General features: G+C 30.4%; 2 protein-coding genes across 5 annotated transcripts; both read right to left on the bottom strand.

The window, feature by feature from the left end:
* Window positions 1-4,043: 4,043 nt before the first annotated feature.
* LOC123213191 (protein NRT1/ PTR FAMILY 4.3-like) lies at window positions 4,044-7,248 on the bottom strand. Its single transcript, XM_044632573.1, has 5 exons — window positions 6,978-7,248; window positions 6,467-6,684; window positions 5,933-6,373; window positions 5,421-5,551; window positions 4,044-5,317 (listed from the first exon to the last, which is right to left on the bottom strand). The coding sequence occupies exons 1-5, from the start codon at window positions 7,084-7,086 to the stop codon at window positions 4,396-4,398; spliced, it is 1,821 nt and encodes a 606-aa protein (XP_044488508.1). The 5' UTR covers window positions 7,087-7,248; the 3' UTR covers window positions 4,044-4,395.
* An 8,045-nt stretch (window positions 7,249-15,293) lies between these two features.
* Window positions 15,294-20,292, bottom strand: LOC123213931 (dihydroorotase, mitochondrial-like). 4 transcript variants are annotated; one of them, XM_044633564.1, is made up of 8 exons: window positions 20,158-20,292; window positions 18,924-19,021; window positions 18,643-18,824; window positions 17,983-18,119; window positions 17,403-17,568; window positions 17,178-17,294; window positions 16,355-16,515; window positions 15,294-15,606 (listed from the first exon to the last, which is right to left on the bottom strand). In XM_044633564.1, exons 2-8 carry the CDS (start codon window positions 19,004-19,006, stop codon window positions 15,412-15,414), a joined length of 1,041 nt encoding a protein of 346 aa, XP_044489499.1. In that variant the 5' UTR covers window positions 19,007-19,021; window positions 20,158-20,292; the 3' UTR covers window positions 15,294-15,411. The 4 variants fall into 4 exon arrangements, with proteins under 4 accessions (XP_044489499.1, XP_044489497.1, XP_044489498.1 ...); XM_044633562.1 differs by lacking the exon at window positions 20,158-20,292 and adding an exon at window positions 19,845-20,096; XM_044633563.1 differs by lacking the exon at window positions 20,158-20,292 and adding an exon at window positions 19,118-19,717.
* Window positions 20,293-20,368: the final 76 nt, after the last annotated feature.

The raw sequence follows: 20,368 nt of genomic DNA, 5'->3' as shown, positions 1-20,368 counted from the left end.
TGAACAAAAGTGGTTGATGGAACCCGTTAACTGAACTTATAAACCAAATCAAATTTTTGGTTTGGTGAAAATGTAAAACCGAAACCAAACTTATTTATATATTAACTATTTAATAACTGAACTAAATATACCAAACAATTAAACCAAACTAATTATCTAATTGTGTTCATAAATAAGAATCTCCACCATCTTAAAAGTAAGAGAACATAAAATGAATTTAATATACAACCCTGGTACTAAAAGTTGACTCGAATGCAACAGTTGAAACAAACATAGTCAAGACATGTTGTGCTATTAAAAAAGAATTTGATATCTCGGTGAATTCGTCTTCCACCAATTCAAGATAAAAGCTTCTAATTTTAGTCATCATCAATGTCTTCAGATAAATATTTATCCAACTTAGATTTATGTTACATAACTCGTTGTCCAACCCTCTCCTCATTAAACATAAGCATTATGAAATCTTGAGGATCAAAATTGCATAAGAAGAGATTATTAATTGTATATATATACACTTAAGAAGTGGCTTTTATAGACACTTAAAGTGGCTATACTTCATCAGTTGAACATAATTTTTGGATAGTTTTTAATTCATTCCAAGTACACTATATGGATTTAGGGACCAAAATTTGGAAATATTGTTATACTAATTAATTGAAATAGATTTCTTTTAGTCTATCTTTTTGTACTTGAGAAAAATAGTTGTGTGTGTTTTCTTTCAAATATAGCTCTTTGAAAACAAGAAGGTACCTAAATGATAAGGAAAGTAAAGGCAATCAAAGTCTTGATTCATCTAAAATCAATAAATAAAAAATATATTTCTTTTTTTATATATGATGATCATTAATTTGGCTACACAAAGATACATTATTATTTTCTTATCTTTTGACCTTCACTACATAGTGCTTGGTTATAGTGGAGCAAAGTATTATGAAATTGATGACTAGAAGAATGGAACTCCATGAATTGGGGCAAAAATTTTGTTCAAGTGGGGGACAATAGCATTCTTTAAGCCAACATATTCATGAATCTTTAACCAATGGTTTGATGAAAATAGCATTAGGGAAAGGATCAAATTGCAACAAGAAGACATGTTTGAGACATGTTCCTCAGCACAAAGGCAAAGTAATTTTCTGATTGACAAGAGAAACAACAAAATTAATGGAGACAACACAACTTCTCATCATCTCTCCCTCTTTATTACTTTTGACATGTAAATAGAGTTTAATTCAGTTTTTCCCTTGAGGTATTTTTTTGTTATCAATATCTTTTTATAGTTTTGGTGTTTAATCTAATAGATTAAAGTTTATATGTAATCAAGTGACATAAATGGTGATAGAACATTAACATGAAAAATAAAATATTATTTTAGATATAACTTTTATTATCAACCTTATATTTTTCTTGATTTGTAAAATAAAAATTAAGACCCAACCAAATACTAATAAAGATAGGGGACAAATTGTTATTTCGGATATTTTAGAGAAGGAAAAAGTTGTGTTATCCTATAAATATTACTTTTATTATTATTATTATTACGAAAAGAAGTAGTGTTATGCATACTTATGATAAATACTAATTTAAATATCATTAATGATATATTACTATATGTTTGGATATTAATTTATTCTTAATTTAAAAAGGTTTAATCATACGGTAACATATTATTATTAATGTCCAAATTAGTATTTATTATATATATAAATGTATACACATTTATGTACTCAAAATGAGTATATATATATATATATATATATATAAGGAAAATTGAAATTTTTAACCTTATTTTAATCCGTGTATATATATATATCACTTATTTCAAAACTTAAACAAATATACCACAATAATAATCTATTTTTCTGAAATACCCCTTTTGAAATGACCTATACAAAGATTCTCTTTTTTTCTCTGTAACTTTTTCTCTTTTCTTTCTTAGCTTTCAAGTGAGGAAGGAATCTCTGCAGCATAAAAAAAATAAATTATTAATGGAAGAAGACACGTGATTGAATAATAAAACCCATGAGAAAACCATTATAAAATATTCAATTTGGACACAAGGGAGGGAGAGACAAAAATTGTCAAATTTATTAAGAGAATTAACATCTGCTACAAAGGCTTCATAGCAAAATCATCCACATTCAGGTTAGTCTTGACTTAAGCTCGTATGTTATGTGTTTTCTTTATGAACAATTGACAATGAAATAAGTATGGTAGATTTATATTCATAACTTCATATAAAATTTAATTTTATTATGATTTCATATTGTTAGATTGTTTAATGCTATTATTTCATGTTATTTTTATTGTTTAAAGTTATTATAATATTGTTTAATGTTGTAGTGATAGTTATAAAATACCAAAATGTAAGCTAAGAAAAATTCCAGACGAAGAGCAGGTTGGTGTTAATGTCAAGGGTTTGCTAGTATTGATGATCAAGTTGGTTATATAACAAAACTTAACCTATCTTCCTATTATTACGTTGATAGTATCGATGATTGATGAAGTTGTTTGTTAAATTTTCTTTGTGAACAAGAAAACAATCCGATGATCTATGCAGAAGCAAATACTTTTAGAGAAAACATGGAAGCAAACAACCAAACACTTTTGGAAAAAAATATTTGCCAAAACTTGCACATATATATGGAAGCAAACAAAACTTTCACGTGAAAGGTAAGAAAGCACAAACAAGAGCATAAAGAATATATTCTTCTCTAGTTGTCAGTGAACTATTAAAGTAAATACACTATTCATGTCAGTGAATTATTCATATATATTCATTATAATATTTTATATTGATGCATTTCTTATTCATATATATTCATTGTACTTACTGAAAACATGTAAATGCATTATTCCATCTTGATGCATAATCCATATTCATGTTAATGCATTATTTCATCTTGAAATACTTGAGATTTAAAAAAAAAAAAATTTAAAAGGGTTGGTGTTGAGACTTTAAAAAAAAATTAAAAAAAATTTCATAGCACTTGAGACTTTAAAAAAAAAAAACAATTAAAAAAGGGTTGGTATAGAGACTTTAAAAAAAAAAATTTAAATTCATAGCACTTGAGATTTTTTTTTTTTTAAAAAAAAATTAAAAGGGTTGGCATCCCTTTTATTTACAATCAGGAGGGTTGGCGCAACAACCCTTTTTAAAAACCCTTGCTTTTAACAATTAGTAACTTTTTTTTTCAGTTAAACCCTACCAAATGATCTTCTTTGATCATCCTAGTAGCTGGGGTCTAATATAAAGTATGAAGTGGATGTGGTCAAGTTTTAGCGAGTTGCTCTTTTTGTTTTATATTCTTACTTCGAAGAATTCTTAATTTGAAATCTATTTTACTTTTCAGTTTTTTTTTTTTCTTTTGTTTTTGAAACACTAACTCCATTTTGGAGCACTTGTTCTATTTTTTACATGACAGTTCCAAAGTTACAGAGAAAAAAAGAGAGAATCTCTTTGTATGGGTCCTCACTTGAAAGCTGAGGAAGAAAAGAGAAAAAGAGAGAATCTTTGCATGGAACATTTCAAGAGGGATAATTTGGAAAAGTAGATTGCTGTTGTAATATATTTGTTTAAGTTTTAAAATGAGTAACATATATATATACACGGATTAAAATAAGGTTAAAAATTTCAATTTTCCAATATATAAAGTGTTAATATTCACCATTTATTCATTAGGTATTACCCTTTGTATATATTCCCCTTTTTTCTTTCTACAAAGCGGCTTGATTACGTTCCAAACACATGCATCACATCAAAGAGTTGGATAGATTTTGTTTTGCCCTTCTTTCACGTAAGAGAGCACTAGTACAGTAGTACTAGCCAGTCCCCCCCACTTTCACAAAAGAAAGTGACGGGGTACCCTTTTTTGTCTTTGTGATGAAACAAGGAGAGAGAATGCATTGAATCTTGGCAATGGGCTTTCCTCAATAGATCTTTGAGAGCATGGGGACCCTTGAAAAGAAGTTCGTGATCTTCTTTACCACTAAATTATCAGCCTCAAGTATGGCTGGTTAACACAAAATTTTATAACAATAAAAAGGAAAAAAAGAAGTCCATGATTTGGACTTTACGGTGATATATTATTAGATAAAAAGAAAAAAAACTAATGTACAAAAATCATCTAATAAACACGCACACAATTTGATACTGATCAAGTATTGGTAGATATATATATATATATATATATATATATATATATATGATATATACATGTAGCCATTAACAAGAATCTCCTTATGGCTTTCTTCTCTTGCATATGTATATATATATAAATATATATGCTTCCGCCATTCAGCATCCTTTCAGTAGCTTGCAATTATACTACAAACATACATGAAATTATATATAATATCATCTATATAATTCATTAACAATGTCATCACATCATCATTTTAAGCGATGCTTTCATCTCCATTGATACTCCCATTATTATTCTTTGATGAATTATAGCCATGGTGGCTCAAATTCTCCCCTTGTTTCATCATTTGGTCATTTTTCTGCTCCCTATTGACTAATGGAGTTGAATTGCGAGAATGCCAACTTGCCCAGAAGAGATAATTGAAAAAATTGAGTATACTGAGCACTGCTAGCATCCAATAGAAAAGGTCTAATCGGTCTTTGTTGAGATTATTGTCACTAAGCCACCCTTCCCTTGAAGAATTTGAGGTGATTTTGTTCACCATAGAAACCAAAACTGAGCTTAAATAGAATCCAATTGAGTATGAACAGTAGGTTAAAGATGTTAAAAATGCCTGCATGCCTTGAACGGATTGTTTGTAGAAGAATTCGATCAATCCAACCGCTGTGAACATTTCCGAAAGGCCAAAAATCAAGAATTGCGGAGTGATCCAGAAGATTGAGATGATTTCGTTTGATTCTAGAGCTAGGTCCCGTCTCTTTTTCTCCATCAGGGCAGCTGCAACCATTGAAAATGTCGCGAGGAAGAGTCCAATGCCGATTCTTTGAAGAGGGGAGATGCCTGATTCATGGCCTGTGAATTTTCTTGCAAAGGGGACAAAGAATGTGTCATAGATAGGCACCAGGAAGATGAGGATGATGTAGGGGATGGCCTGGAGAGAAGCTGGAGGAATGCTGAAGGAATTTGTGAGTTTTGTGTTCATGGCGCTCCCTTGTTGGACTGAAAATGTTTGAAGCTGGGCTAAAATTGTATTAAAAATTATGGTGCAAGCAAAAATTGGCACCACTGAAATTATAACTTTGACTTGTTCAACTTGAGTGACACTGCACAATCTCCATGGACTTTCATTTCTGTTGCTTCCATCTTCAACTTTTATGCAGGCTTTGTCCAAGAATCTTATAAATATAAATTTATTGTAATTATAGGATCAATAAAGTCAAAAAAACAAAAGTTTAAAATTAATTTCACATGAAAATTAAACCGATCTTAATTACCCACCTGAATCTTGGTGTTTGGAGGAGTGATAAATTGTTTGAATTGTCAGAGGTCAGATTGTTTTGGCTTCCATGGAGCATCTCAGGGCTAGAGGGACAAATTTGTTTTCTCTTTAAAATGGCTGCTACAAAAACCTGAAAAAAATTGGAGCAATTGTGGTTAATTATTGAGGTAAATGATTCATTGCGGACCAAATTTTCAAGTACAATGAGTCAGCACAGTAGGCAGCTTTATGTTTATTTGTCTTGATAGAGGCTTGTATTATTGAACAACCTTTTTATAAGTGTCAACCCAACAAAAATATATGACTTAATCAGCCAATTAATACAGTTAACCCCAGAATTTAATATTTCATATTAAGATTCTGTCCTTCATTATCAACAATAACAACTACTAATTAAACAATCTATATATTTGAAATAGGTACAGCTTTGCAAGAACTCAAGATTTTTGCACTAGAGAATATTTATTAACTTTATATATCGATTGAGAATAAAAGATTTGTTGATAATTACCTGAGCAATGGGGGTGAGGAGGCTGCCTTGAGGGGGCTTGTTTCTATAATAAAGAGTGCCGAAGACCAAGCTGATGAGCCCAATTGCCATGGCAGCCGCCGAGACTCCAAAGCCGACATCCATGCCGGAATGAGTTTGGACATAAACAAGAACTGTGAGGGCAATAAGTTCACCCATAGAGAAGGCAAAATATGCAGCATTGAAGTAAGTGGAGAGCTGCTTTGATTGCCTAGGATTGTTCTGATTGAATTGGTCACCTCCATGAGCAATCATGTTTGGCTTCACACATCCACTGCCCAAGGCCACTAGATAAAGTGCCACAAAAAATGTGAAGGCCTTGAACCCCTTTGCTTCTTCACAATTTGCCCCATCGGTCATAATATTGCAAGGTGGTGGCTTCAATTGAGGAAGATGAGCTTGGACTGATAATAATATAAATCCCTGAAAATATTTTTACAAAATAACAAGTTATTCATGACGTCACAGCTGAGAATTTACAGTTTTTAACTTTATTGGTTCGAGGAAAAGACTTACCGAAAGTTCAACAAAACCAAAGATAACCATGGTCCAAAAAGTCCCAAGATGAAAATCTGAGAGGTAGCCACCAAGGAGGGCCAAGAGGAAGATAGTGCCGATAAAATTCGTGACTATATTTGCTGAGTTTGACAGAGAGAAGTGCATCTCATTTATCACATAAGTAATCAGATTGTTCCCGACTGCAGCAATGGCCATTATCTCAAAAGCTTGAAGCCCTGCAGCCAATAATATGGTCAAACCGAAGTGATCAATCAATAAGACCAGTTCATAATCATATGGGCTACCTGAGCTTGCTTCACCTAAAACTCTATCTGTAGTCAGCTATGAGAGTTGGTGAAGAAGATAAGAAGCCAGAGTACTTTCAATTTTATGCAAAACATAAACATGTATAAGATCAGAAAATAGATCATAATGAAACATATATCTGTTTCATAAATTTTTTCTAGTATCGTCGAGGTTTTCTAAGAAACACAACAGTATGTAGATAAAAGATATACTAGATATATACCTAGCACAAAAACCGCGGCTTTCATTCCTCCATGTTTGTTAGAGTAGGAAGGTCTGCCTCTCCAATCAACAGCGTTGTCTTCAACAAGAATCCTTGCTTCCATTTCCATCTTTTAATTTCTTCTACTCTCTCTGAGATATTATATTTCTTTCTAGTGCTATAGCAAACAGTGAAAAGTTAGAAGATGGCAAGATGATGAAGAGGAATCAATTGTTGTCCTACTCAATGGGGGAATGAGGTGAATTTATAAGCCAGAGAGATGATGGCCAACCTCTTGCAACATTTCTCAGCAGCTTCAATCTCTATGATGACCAAGCCTTAAGCCCCACATGCACAACAAACTACGTGGATAACACTTTGTTTACTGTACCGTTTTTCCTATTAACTTCATATTAATTTTTATTTTTATTTTTATTGTTTATTACTAGCATCTCTCACAGGAGTAAACGTTTGTTTGTCCTGCTAAAACAGGAAACTTTTTTAATACTATTCTTCCATTTAAGGAGTTTATATAAATTTTCAAACCACTATTTCTTTAAATATAAGAAAAATTGTTAGAGTGTGTTTAATATTTTATTCATGTGCATTAATTTTGACATTAAAAGCATATTCTCCTTAGTCCTAAGGTCATGAGTTTATTGAGAATCTTGTGTTGGATAGAGTTGACATAGTGAGTCATCTTTCGGCATTTTTTTCTATTTTACTTCTTTTCTTCTTCCTTGGTGGTCCATGCCATGCGTGCTCTTTCCTACTATATTCCTTTCATTCATTTGTTTATTCTTATAAAGTTGTATACATCAAAGAGATATGAGAATCCTTCAAATTTTAATTTAATATTATTTTTTTAAAATGATTTAATGTCAAAAAACAATGTTTGGTTTGAAAGGGTTTTGTGATAGATATTTAAATCAACCACAAAATCATCCCATAGATCAATAGTCTTATACATACTATAGATAGAGTTTTATTGCATCAAACTTGCATTGGGAGGCACCTTGTAGGATTTTATATCGAATTCATATTTGACACTTTCACAATTTCTTACAACCTAGTAGAACATATTCTCTTCCACACGAAGGCATCCATGAAAATGTATTATCATCAAGGTTGTTGAAGGACCTAGGTGATTGCTAGATTGTCAAGGATTAGAGTGAATCAATATTGAAGATTTGGAGAGAAAATTCTCTCATATGAATGAGGATAGGACCCCTCATCAATGAATAAAGGGGAAAGTGTTCAATTTATATTGAACATTTAACCATAGTCAATTATCCATCATAAAATATCCATTGAATATAAGTCAAACTTCCAATGTTTATGTTCTAACCCCTTAATTATGGATTGTTGTTATTTGTATTAATCTATTGAATTTAGGTCCAACAATGAATAAAATATCCATCATAAGTTATCGGATCAATGTCACTCATTTAAAAAGCTCAAAATCATAGTATTGGGATGTAATTCAACCTATATGTAATAAGTTTATAACATTTTTATCATAACTATCAACCCCCTTTTGTATGTAATCCATTAATTTCCTATCATGTTGTCAATAAATAAATTCATAATTAATCTATCCATTTATTCATAAATTATGAGTGAAGACATAATAGTTATCCAAATGACAGAGAATCAATAGAAGACTAATTATATCTTTTAATGATATGATTATTATGCATTCAAATCTTTTTACCAACCTGTAGTCAATATCCCATTAAAATTGAGGGATAAAAATAATATCTATCTCATATCATTATTGATATTAGTGTTTGGTTAGTCACACAATAACCAAATAAACATTGGATCAATTATCGACTTATTCTCACTATGGCCATAGATTTTAGTACATTGCTACAATCAAACTTGTGCCATGAGATATCTTTTTCCTATATTGAAAAGTAATAAATCATGTATTAATCCATTATAGTCTTGCTACACTTTTCAACATAGTCAATAACTACAATATTGATAGTCCTCAGAAAAATTTTATATTAAGCTAATGTTAAACTAAATCGATTAGTGCATGAAATATTCTAATGATCTCACATCTAAAGATCACATACAACATTGTTCATTAGAGAATTTATTCAATAGACACTAAAGTTACCATCTAAGTAAAATCCTCTTAATGAGTTAGTTCGATGAACATATAGTCAATATTAACTCATGTATTATACTAGGTTGACACCAACAATCTCAACATATAATATATATTACTGTTTTTTAATAGGATCGTTCAACACGATAATATCCCTTGCTACATTATTTGTACTTTTGATTAGAATAATATTAAGACTATAAACACTTTTAGATTGACCATTATATATGTTGATAGAGTCCTTACAATTAAGTTACACAATGATCCTTTCGTCATGATTCTAACAACCTAAAAACATTTATGTTGGCATGGATGTAAACATGTGCATTTACGTGCATAAAGAGCCTCACCATACAATATGTGAATATGATTTTAAATGGATTTATAAGATTGAGGATATCAAACTATTCCGGAGTTTAGATTCCTATATGATCTTATTATTGTACAACTCACTTGATTAACAAAGACAATGAAATGAGTGGTTTGATTAAAAAAAAAAAAAAGGCAAACCATATTTCCTTTCTGTTCATATATATATATAATTTTACAATTTTTTTGAAATAAAACAATTTAAGTAATTTTACGAAAGTGACGTATTTTTCATGTACCATGTTTATCCAAGTGAATTAGTAAAATATCATGATGTATTCAATAGTTAGTATTACTCACATATAAACCTAAATTATATGACAGAAATCACCAAACAAGAATCTGAATTTGAGCTGAATCTATCAACATATTTAAAAATATATAGATTCTCGATCTCTTTTATATATAAATTAAGTTGACATGCATGCTTTCACGTTCTGAGTTATCCTTTTCTTTGCATTATCATCTCATAATATGTATACGATAGATTCTTTGCATTTTCTTATTGTCTTTATTCAATAAAAAATCGAAAACTTTGATGGTTTTGAACCCTAAAATCCTGGCATCTAACACTCACATCCACAAGCAAAAAATTACGCAATCATATAAAGAATTAATGGTCGATTCATCATATTGTACTAATGGATTCAAGCAAGTGGGTGATAAAATAATATTTGATTTAAACGTTTTAAAATCCTAAAAATAAGAAGGGGGGAAAAGTTGAATATCCATAACTAGTGGTCCTCAATTTATTGGCCAATGAGATTTTAATTCTTCTTTCTATATTAGCAAGTGAAACATTTCGTATGAATTCATTTCAATCAGTAATTAATGTATTTTGTTGAAATGAAAAGATATATTTGAAATTAATCTATTTTACATATTGTGGGTATTCCATTATTAATTATGAAACCAATGTTGAATTAATGCCTAATTAATTCAACATAATACAATAAAAGCCCAAATTAATTTTAATATTAATTTTAATAAAGAGTTGATAATGAGAAATTAAAGATAATTTCTCCAAAACTACATAATAGTATTATCCTTTTAAAAATTGTAATAAAAATTTTATATCCTAAATAATGTGTTGTTATTTTGGATATTGTCTTATTAAATAAAACCACATTAAGTAATCTCGATTCGATACTTAATATACAACTTAGACATGTACATCAATGCTCTTATTTATATTATCCCACTTATCTAATATGGATATTAACGAGTAATATTATAGTATATTCTTTTGATACATAATTTAGATATATAAATAATATATCATTGCGTAATTAAATGTTATTTTATCTTTTATTTAAATTTACCTAATTACAAAATAATACATCATTTTCATACTTAAATTTTATTAAAATATCTCACAAAGCATTGCATCAATAAGAATATGTAGCCTACTAAATAGAATTATAAATAAAGAGAAGGAGATGGAATCTTGATTGCATTGCACCTAGTAAAAGTAAGAAATATTATTTTGTGTTTGCTGATGTGGGTGAATAAAATGGCAATTATTTAATCAAGTCAAAAAGGTTATGGACTTTATTACCACGAATTTGAATATATGAATTGCGTTTAATATATACTGTCTTCATCTCTTCATATATTAAATTATTTTGAATAAAAGCTAAAATGTCAAATAAATGTATGCTTTAAAAAGACCCAATTTATTAATTCCTTCCAAAGGCGACATCGTGATTTTTATTTTCTCTGAAAGTGAAGCTTAATTAATGTGTAAATTATTTGTTTTTTTTAATGATATTTCTTCAAAGACACGTGGCAACAAGTGTTGGTTTGTCGGCAAGAAAGGTCAACGTTGAAGTGCATGCCAACCTAAACACATAGATGGTGTTTGTTCACGGATTGTGATGCTTGCATTTACAAGTACAATGGGAGGAGACCAAGTGGAGACAAACCCTAAGTGGATCCCATTATAACACAAATGCGGGGCCTTCATTAAAATTCTCGTCAAGCCACTTTAAGATGAACACGTGTTCTCTCTCAAACCCCTTCATTTTTTCTCCATATTTTAGATAAGCCTCAGGGATGAAAATGTAATTGTCAAGACGAGAAGATGACCTATTGTGCTAAGAAAAATTGATGATATGATTAGTGAAAATTTTCATAGACTTTAAGAACCAAGTTCGAGAATGGTCGAGTTGATACCATTTTCTATGATTAATATTTGATTGCTTATGGAAAGTGATCACTTTAATAATGGTGGAGTCGATTTTCTTTGTGTCAACTCTTTTCTATAATATCGTAATTGAAAATAGTATAAATCACTTATTTATAAATAAAAAATAAAAATTTATTAAAATAATATTTTAATGATGGAGTATAAAATATATTACTAGTGTTTTTTTTTTAATTTTCAGAAAACATTACATAATCTAGTTAAAAAAAAAAAAAAAAAAACCTAAACTCTATACTAGCTAAAGACTTTAGAGCATGCAAATTAGCATATATGGGAGATTGAAAATTAATTAATTAATTAATGGTAAAAAAAATAATTTCCTATTCCTAGCGTGCCAACGATAAATTGAATAGTGGTTTAAGTTTTTTTGTTTGTTTCATATTTGTGGGAATGGACATGTGTTGATGAATCCTCAAATGGTGGCTTTGATTTGATGCCCATACATAGATAGATACATTAATTTCAACCCATAAAACAGGTCAAATGAACTTGGACACAACCCACCATTTAAAAAGGCAGATTTATGCCAATTAATGAGTTGATAAAATCATTCACCGATCCATTTTCAATACTCTTTTTACTATTTTATATAAACAAGTCAAAAGGCTCTTTATACATAAGATAATAAAGTTGGTGGTTGGGCACTCCATGGAGCTTTATACCCTCACAATTTTTCTTCTTTGTGGAGGATTTCATTTTCTTCCACACACTTCACTTCCCTCCTTTTGTGCTTTGCTCTCTGTTCACATACATCCCATGGCTAAACCATTGCCCAATTAATAATAATGTTCTGGGTTGTCTTTTTATTATCTCATTCGGTTAGTCATTTTCTATTACGGATGTTCAAAATTGTTTAAATTTTAGATTTTCTCATATATAAAAACTATTAAATAACAAAATTTAATGATTTTTCTTGTGTTTTTAGCACTCTTATGACAATCAATAATATTGAAAATAGTATCTACATGTTATAGTCACATAATTGTGCATCTATAAAAAATTGTTTAATCCATTTAAAACATGGGCTATCTTTTACATCTCATTCAAATTGGCATCACCTCTTTAATTTGAATAACATAAAAAAATAAAATAAAAACTATAGTATTAAAAGTTTTTTAAGTAAAATGGTGGGCTTATGATAAAGAAAACGGTAATGTATTTGATTTATTTGTTTAATAACCTTTCATTTGTTTTAGTCTAAGATTTTTGATCTTATATCATGATATTTTCTCTTTGTAAAATTCATTTTTTCACTCTACAACTAAAGAAGATTAATAAATCTAAAGATGTTTAGTTAATGTTCTTTGTTACTTAAGAGAAATCAAATGAAATAGATAAATTATGTATTTTGACAGTTAGTTATTCCCAATTTGGCAAGATTCAAGTTGTATTTAAACGGTTGTAACTCTTACTTTGATGCTAAGAAAAATTTTTGAGATATTATTTAGTAGATTTTTTAAATTTTTTTTAGTTTGTTTCACATTTGATTGTATTTTCATTATATGATACAAGAGTCCTTAACTCATATCTCAATGGATAACCTTCATACATCTAGTATGACTATCAAAGTGCATTGAAAAATAATGCAATGTCTAGACCTTTTTCATCTTGAACATTATTGCGTTCGGAAGTTTTTCCAATCTAGAATCTATAGGCTATAAACCCTAAGTTGTCAAAAGACAACTATCACTATTGGTGAGCGCAAGTCTTGTTCTCGAGTAGGCACTCATGAGCTTAAAGAGCATTTGACAAATCTGGCTCATGTCCCTCTCCATTTATAACTATGAAAGATGATCTAGGCATAAATTCCGTTAAACAAACTAATATACAGTATGCTAATTTAAAGAAATATGATCAATAGCTTATGAGTTGTTTATTAACTTCTATCAGTAAGAGAATTTTAGTTTATTTGTGTATCCAAAATGAATACACATAAAATTACTTCTTAAATTATTCATGTATACTTTGAGTCCTTGACTTGTATAGTTGTACATATATACATGATTTGATAATTGTAATTTAATATTGATTACCGACACTTTATGAAGTGTTTTTCAGAAGCAAATCGTTGCAATCCCATGCTTCTTTGACAAGGAATTTGATTAAGTCAGACGCATGCATTTATAAATGCATATACTTTTTTTTTTTTTCAATTTTAGGGTTTTTAGTATAAGGTGATGTAGTTCCACACGTTTGTGGCTCTTGACTTCCAAATTAAACAACTTTAATTTAGTCACACGCATTCCAATTTAGGGTCAAAAGGTTGTAGGTAGAAGAGCTTTATCGAGAAAATGCTTTTTATGTGTTCAATTATTTTGTAAAACTACATTTTTTATTTCATGATCAATGAATATGATGAGTGTCTATACTTGTACGCAATTTTAAAGTGGATAATTACATTCAGCCTTGAAAAATTGTTAAGTTTCAAATGTCTCATGGATCTTAATGTCTCTCTATTAGGAGAAATTCGATACTTTTTTAAAATCATGGGTGTTTCAATGAAACTTATCAGGAAGATAAAATTTAGCCGCATATATAAAGATCTCCCGTACATAATTTTGACATATAAAGAATGTATAATTATGTAATTAGACGATTATGAATTAAAAATAAAATAATATTAAATCACATAATAACACATCATTTGTGCATGTAAATTATATACCAAAAATATATACACATAATATTACTCTTAAAATCCTCTAAAGTTTTAATAAATAACAGGGAATATATGCGAGTTTACTTTTTAATCAGCGACCCTTCAGCGGTATATCTTTGGCTTAGACCAAATTTAGATGGAAAGAGAATCTTGATTCTTGAAATCGTTTATAAGAAAATGCATTGACAATGAAATAGCCCAACGAGAGAAGATAGATTGAAAACTATGCAAAAAATAATAATTTGGGCATGTTTTGAAGGAGAGAAAAAGAAGAGAATCAAAGTTTCTCCTACCAAACCACAAATTAAGATTAATTTATTTATTTTTGTGTTTGAAGAGAATGAAAGCTTGAGCTGGAGTTGTGTAAGCAATTTGATGCAACTGCACCTAATTTAATTTGACTTCAATAGATTTACTGTTTTGTCACCATGTTTATTAAGATATTATCAAATAAGTCACACTAGGAACAATATTTGACCTTATGGTTGTTAATCTTGTGACTTATATAATTACTTTGTGAGATAATACAAAAATGTCAAAAACCTTTTGACATATATTTATTTAAGCGGTTCTTGCTTTGGACGGCTAAGTGGAAGTTTCAATGCGCCAAATATGAAGAAGACTATTAGTTGAAAATCCTCCATGTAATAATAGTTTTCAATAGTAAATACTGTTGGGTCAATTGAGTTAGAATTAGAATTTAATCTTTTGTTTTTATTTTTATAATAAGAACAATAACAAAAATGTTAAAACGATGCGTTTGATAAAATGTCATCAAAAATTAAATTAAATAAAATAGTGTAGAAACAATTAAAAAAGGGAGTTGTTTTCTCTTAACCATTCAAATGCATGAATCCAAAGACTCAAAAATTATTTCAGACTAAAGTATGGTATGCATAATATTCTTGAACCAAAGGTTTTATCTCAAAAATGTTAACCTGAATGCATTAAATGATGAATTATAAACTTACTGGTGCATCAAAATTCATTAACTGTCTGATGCATTCAAGGATTTCATAATAAAATTTATTCTGAGTTGCAGAATAGGGCAGGAGATGAGCGAAAAAAATCATAGTGCATTATTGCAATATGTGATGCGCAATTAAATTGAAGATGGCTGCCATTCAAGTGTTTTACCAGCAAACATTGGAATGATATCGCCGAACGGAAATGAGAAAGCCTCAGGAACCACCCATGTAGCTCTGCATAGTTTGATCTTTGATGTGTTCCTGGGAAGGCCATAGAAGTCTGACCCATTGAAGCTTGTAAACGCCTCTAGCTTGTCAAGTGCACCCATCTAAAGCAAGTACTAAACGGTTAACCAGACAATAAGATTATGTATTTTAACACAGAAGGCATTGGCAAGCGTGGAAAAATATGTGGAATGAAACAATCCAAATATGCATTGTGAATACCCAACACAAGAAATTTTGTTTAATATGCTAATTAAGAATAGAAAGTACTGAAAGATGTTGTTCAGCAAAGAACTCAGCCTACAGATTGACGTAATTGCAGACCAGTCTTGGCACATAAATAATTTAAACATAAGCATGAATGAGAGTAGGCTAGATTGTGACTGTCTACCTTGACTTACATGTTACGCTAAAGGCCGACTGTGAGTTTTATGCAGTCTGCCCAAATGATTTTATATTATAAATAGATGAATCTGCTTCAAAACAAGGCACTAATTGTAACAAGTCTGAGCAAAGCTCATTTTTTTTTAACATATAAATTTTTTCTGTTGTCATCATTATTCAATCTACACTTCCAAGGTACTGATAAATTTTCTGTATAGCAAGCACCTATAGTAGCCAGAAGTGTGATACAGTTCTCATCTAGATAAGACCAAGTATCAAAACTCCTCAAGGCATTCATGAAAAGGATTGAAATGAATTTGATCACACACACATTTTAAAGATTGGGCTGGGACTTGGTACTAATCAAATTTTCCTCAATTATATGAATTGAGCTAATAAAAACTCTAAAATGAAAAGAGTCAATCTCATAAGGAAATTTGGCAAGCAACAAGCAGTGAAAAACTTTACCTCTTCAAAGACCATGGCACATAGTGACAGTGCAACAGGAGCATTGTAAACACCAGCGCATCCACAAGGACATTCTTTTTTTCTTCTCTCATGAGGAGCACTATCAGTTCCAAGGAAAAATTTTTTACTTCCACTAGTCACAGCTGAAACAATAGCCTGCCCTAGAGAAAAAACAAGAGCATGAGATCATGAAAAAGGAATTAAAAAATAAAAAAGAAATTCATATATTCTCATACTATACTGGTTTTATTATTTAACATATAAACAATGTATAAACAATGATTTTCTCCACCTATTCTTATAAGAAATAAAATAATTATGTTTCTATTAAGAGAATGCAGACTAGTATAATGAGATAGTGCTGCATTTGAAGATTTACAAGTTGGTGGAACAAAGCATCACGGGAGTATATTTTCTATTCATGATTCAGCCTAGAACTGCCTCCTAATCATTTATTGGGCATTCACTCTTGATACTGTAACATGGAAAAAGCAAAATGCTATTTCAGTATCTAGTTCACGTGTCAAAGTTGCTTTTCTGTCTCCAAAACACATTGTACAGTTATGTCATTCTGAAAACACCATGTCAAACTAGATAGGAAAGTCAGACAATGACACGACCGTGTACGCCATTTGCAATGAAAATAAGCAAATTTATGATGTCATAACTATGTCTTGATTTTGAAGTCTAATTTTATAACAAAGAAGTTCATTTTCGCAAAGAAAATAAAATGCATATAACAAGGAAATTTTAAGGTCAACGATGGAAATATGAGAAATTGAGATAATTTGCAGATCTGTAGGACAGGTCGAATGGAACATACTATGAGTCTCTCTTTTGAGTACTGGAAGGCAGTAATTATGTGGCTGCAATCCACCTTGGAAGATAGCATTTCTGTTCAGAACAAGATGCTGTGGAGTAACAGTCGCTGCCACAAATCCTGAAATACAGAATCAAGTTAGACAAACGTCTAGATCTAAAAATTTAATCAAGAGACATTTTCCTTCAAACAAAAAGGAAGAAAGGAATGAAAGTGATTTTAGTATACCTTCTTTGCAAGATTCAACAAACTTTACAGCATCTAGCGTGGTTATGTGCTCCATTACAATCTTCAACCTAGGAAGCCTTTGGATCAAAGGTTGTAAAACAGTTTCAATGAAGACCTTCTCACGATCAAATATGTCAACATTAGGATCTGTAACCTCCCCATGAACCTACATATAAAACAGCAAATACACATGAATTATTCATATGAAAGACATCTTCTCCAAATGAGTAAAAGAAGTAAAACACTACAGTGAAATAAAACAAAGCCATGTCAGGCTTGCATGAAGCAATGTACCCATTTATGATTGGAGTTAAAACTGCCAACTGTATTTGGAAGTTTTTCATTTTTGACACTTTTGATCCAAGTCTTTTTTTCTAAAATATTAACACGTTAAAATTATTAAGCCTTGAATACTTCATAAGGTAACTCAGACTGAGAGGAGAGTTTCATCAAAGTATAGTTTAGTGTCTACTGTGGACTCATAACCGCTATTCAAACACCTTCAGTTAAGGAACCTAGTTAAAATGGTACCTAAGGTCTTCATCAGGGAACAAAGAAAAAAATTATGTATTAAAATTACCAGCAAAGGCATATTCTGCTTGGCCATCTCCTCAAGCACTGGTAGGCATTTGCCGAATAGATCGGTAACACCATCTTGAGAATTTGTTGTAGCACCTGCAGGGTACAACTTCACAGCAAATACAACCCCACTTTTTCCTGTCAAAGGATCCAAACCATCATTAACACTTCAAGATTTGATTACACAAGTATGCAATAGATGATAGATGAAACACCATCATGAAGTACATAATTTTATCAGAAAGCTTCCAACTCCCCGGTACAAAGTAATAAGCCTAAGCATCCTCCTCAAAATGATAATAAAAGTTCTATTCTCCACTATTGAATTTTATGATATCCAAAGATTAAGCAATTGCGAACCATCAACTCCAAAAGGTCGATCACATATCAATTTGTATGTCATTTACGTATTCCAAAATAAAGAAATTTATACAACGAGTTTAATTTCAAGATTCTCCTAACTTGTTGGATCAATGATAGCTGCACTAGCCCATCAAAAACTTTCACCATCAAAGCCAACAAAAGATCAAGAAGCTATATCAATTAATGCGAATAGCCTGAAACATAAATGCATCAAACCCACATCTAAATTTTATTAAAAAATGATAGAAACAGAAAACTTGTAATCTCCTAATTTATAACAATAGTAAGCTTGACTTACTAGCAAGTTTGATCTCATCAGGACTAGTGTTATCAGTCAAATAAAGAGTCATGAGTGGAGTGAACTTTCTATTGGCTGGCAGTGCTTTCAAGATGGATTCACGATAAGCCATAGCAGCAGCTGTTGTGGTGACAGGAGGTTTCAAGTTCGGCATCACAATTGCTCTTCCAAAATGACTTGCACTATATGCGGATAAGGTAATTAGTACATAAAGATAAATTTAAATTCACTTGCAATGCAATTAACACATGAAAGAACAATGCTTTTTAAAGTAAGACAACCTGTGTGGAACAACAGCTTTAAGTAGGTCGCCATCTCGAAGGTGAAGATGCCAATCATCAGGTTGCGTTATAGTGAGCTCCATTCACAATTTCAACACCTACAATTCAAGTAAAATTACGACAAAAACAAGCATACACAATAAATATTATATTCAATTCTTTCTTCCTATGTAACAGATTGAATAAAGTTGAACCTCATATGAGCATTCCTTTTCCACCTTTCCAAACAGTCAAAAGACTAGTTTGTTCTAGACATTTCTACAAACAGGTTGCACTCGATTACATTCACAAAGTAGCTCAAGCGATGATGGTTATGCATGGAATTTGAACCCTCTTTTTTTTCTTTATAGTCCAACAATATCAGAAATCGATTTTCGTACCAGAATTTATAAATATTTAAAAAAAATTCAAACCCCGCATCTCATAAATTTATAATTAAATTTCAACACTAGAAAGAACCCAAATTATTTAAAAACTAGCTTTGAATTTAAAATATTAACCCATCAATTATCTAATAAATCTCCGATTCGAAACAAAACATTAACCATTGAAATATATTTAATCTTTTTTTTAAAACAAACCCCACTTCATTCAACCATCTTACTATATTTTTATAGCTCTGTTCTTTTCTTTTTTAAATCTCACATTGATTAATTTCATTCCTTTTATTTCACTCTCTTTTTGCCATCAAATTCAAGAAACTTTTCTTTTCAGTTTCTCATTTTGTTTCAGTATTATAATGATATGTAGAGTACAAATCGCATTTTCAGAATTCTAATGGTATCTATACTAAATTACAATATGTTATTCTTTTGCAATATATATTATTAAAAAATATGTTTTCTGTTGGGGTTTCTACCATTTTTCCTCTAAAACAAAAATAAATAAATAAATAAGCAGATAAAAAAAACAAAAAAAAACCTGAAATGGTTGTTGATCTGTAGGACTTGAGATTTGAAACAACGAAGATGTATTTGATGGCCAGAGTTTCTAAAAATGGCGTGGCCTTTACGCACAATACACATTAATACTAAAATATTTATTATATTAAAATTGAACCTGAAAAATGTTACCAAGCCGGTGCGATGTAGATCAATTCTACCCTCCAGTTCTTCCTGTAACGTTACCGAAACTAATGCAAATCTAACTATTCTTCTATTTTTAAGGTTCATATTTTTAAATTATCGTATTGATCTACGATAAAAAAAAACAAATTTTGATTAGTAATCCTCACTTTCAGCTGCTGCCTCTACGAGACAGATACTGCTTCACGAAGTAGCTTCTGCAATTGAACCACACTTTTAATCACAACATATTTATATCAAGATTATGGAAGAAGGCTTCGTGCGCAAAAGTTTCCTTCATGTGCAAGATTGAAACCCTAACATTCTTTGTGATATAAGTTTGACGGTAGAGCTAACAACTTTGAACAGATGAAAAGGAAA

This window comes from Mangifera indica, chromosome 4, assembly GCF_011075055.1.
Source record: "Mangifera indica cultivar Alphonso chromosome 4, CATAS_Mindica_2.1, whole genome shotgun sequence".
Lineage (NCBI taxonomy): Eukaryota > Viridiplantae > Streptophyta > Magnoliopsida > Sapindales > Anacardiaceae > Mangifera > Mangifera indica.
Note: the sequence above shows the minus strand (reverse complement) of the source record. Positions and strands in the feature narration are given on the sequence as shown.